The sequence below is a fragment of the Gopherus flavomarginatus genome, chromosome 12 (genome assembly GCF_025201925.1).
Source record: "Gopherus flavomarginatus isolate rGopFla2 chromosome 12, rGopFla2.mat.asm, whole genome shotgun sequence".
Classification (NCBI taxonomy): domain Eukaryota; kingdom Metazoa; phylum Chordata; order Testudines; family Testudinidae; genus Gopherus; species Gopherus flavomarginatus.
In genome coordinates this window covers 16,170,412-16,172,017 of record NC_066628.1, presented here as the reverse complement: position 1 = coordinate 16,172,017, position 1,606 = coordinate 16,170,412, and the positions used below count along the sequence as shown (strand labels likewise).

At 45.1% G+C, this 1,606-nt stretch overlaps 1 protein-coding gene across 1 annotated transcript; it reads right to left on the bottom strand.

Moving 5' to 3' along the window:
- Positions 1–314: 314 nt before the first annotated feature.
- On the bottom strand, positions 315–1,387 carry LOC127032830 (olfactory receptor 10A7-like). Its single transcript, XM_050920437.1, has one exon. The coding sequence runs from the start codon at positions 1,338–1,340 to the stop codon at positions 387–389; it is 954 nt and encodes a 317-aa protein (XP_050776394.1). The 5' UTR covers positions 1,341–1,387; the 3' UTR covers positions 315–386.
- Between the last annotated feature and the right edge of the window lie 219 nt (positions 1,388–1,606).

The following is a 1,606-nucleotide window of genomic DNA, read 5'->3' as shown; positions in this document are numbered from 1 at the left end:
TTTTTGAGATGTTTTCAGTTAAGCCTGCTTTTTGGGGCTATTGTTCAGACCTGGGTCTCTTTTTGCAGCAGGCAAGTGTGTCTGGTTCAAATCAGACAGGGCACTGAAGTCCTTAGCTGCCAGGGGAAACAGGCTCAGGGGTAGTCTCAGCACATAAAATGGCAGCCCCCAAGGAGGATTCTGTGATTCAACCTGTCTCAGCTCTATCTTTAAAACTTAAATTATTGCATTTTCCTACTGCACAGAGGCAGTATGAGGTTAAATCCATTAAAGATTATGAGGTGCTCAGTTACCATGGGAATGGGGCAAGATAAGGTCCTAACATAGATATAAAGTCTTTAAAAGAACTGAGCTGGAGACATTTGCAGTCAATCAAATTCCTTTATTCAATGGAACCTTCTTCTCTGCACCATTCTCCAGAATGCTCCCTTCACCTCCTTGTTCCTCAGGCTGTAGATGATGGGGTTTAGCATGGGCGTGATAATTGTGTAGGACAGAGAGAGAAACTTGTCTGTGTTTGGTGAGTAGGAGGAATTGGGCTTCAGATACATAATGCAAGCGGAGCCATAGAACAATGTCACCACAATGAGGTGTGAGGAGCAGGTGGAGAAGGACTTCCTCCTGCCCTCCCTGGATGGCATCCTCAGGATGGTGGAGATGATGCAGACGTAGGACATGAGGATCAGCATGAAGGGAAAGGTGTCAAAGGACATAGCCACCATGAAGACAGCCATTTCATTACGGGAGGTGTCTCCACACGCCTGCTTCAGCAGTGGAGGGATGTCACAGAAGAAATGATTAATCTCGTGGGATCTGCAGAAGGGTAGGATGAATACCATGCTGGTGAGACCAAAGGACATGAGGAGACCACTGAGCCAGGATCCAGCAGCCAGTCCAGTGGACACCTTCCTGTTCATAACCACAGGGTAATGCAGAGACTTGCATATTGCAACATAGCGATCGTAGGCCATGGACGCCAAGAGAAAACACTCTGACCCACCAAGGAAAAAGGTGAAATAGGTTTGCATAGCACAGCCAATGAAAGAGATGGCTTTATCCCCAGAGAACAGATTTCCAAGCATCTTGGGGACATTGACTGATGTGTAGCACATCTCCAGGAAGGACAGGTTCCTGAGGAAGAAGTACATGGGGGTATGAAGGGCTGGGTCAGCCAATGTGAGGACAATGATTAGAAGGTTTCCAGCCAAGGTGACTATGTAGGTGACCAGAAACACCAAAAAAAATAAATGCTGCAGGCTAGGAATGTCAGAAAAACCGAGGAGAATGAATCCAGTGACTGTTGTGCTGTTTCTTCCCACTGTTTCTTGTCTAGTTTTCATCCTGAAGAAGAAAAGGAAACAATAAATTGTCACAGAATACTTTCCCCCACTCTGCCATCCTCCAGTGTCATAAATTTCTCCAGACAATCTGAGTCTTCCTGTGAATTTTAGGAAGCTAAGAATGTTGTCTCTTTTACAAATTGCTGCAACCTGTGTCTCTAATGCACTAATTCTCAGAGCTGTCGTGTGCAACTTTTCTTGGAATCTGAGTGAATATCTAATAAAATTTGAATTTCTGAGTACTCTGTACTGGATCTTAGAGCAGT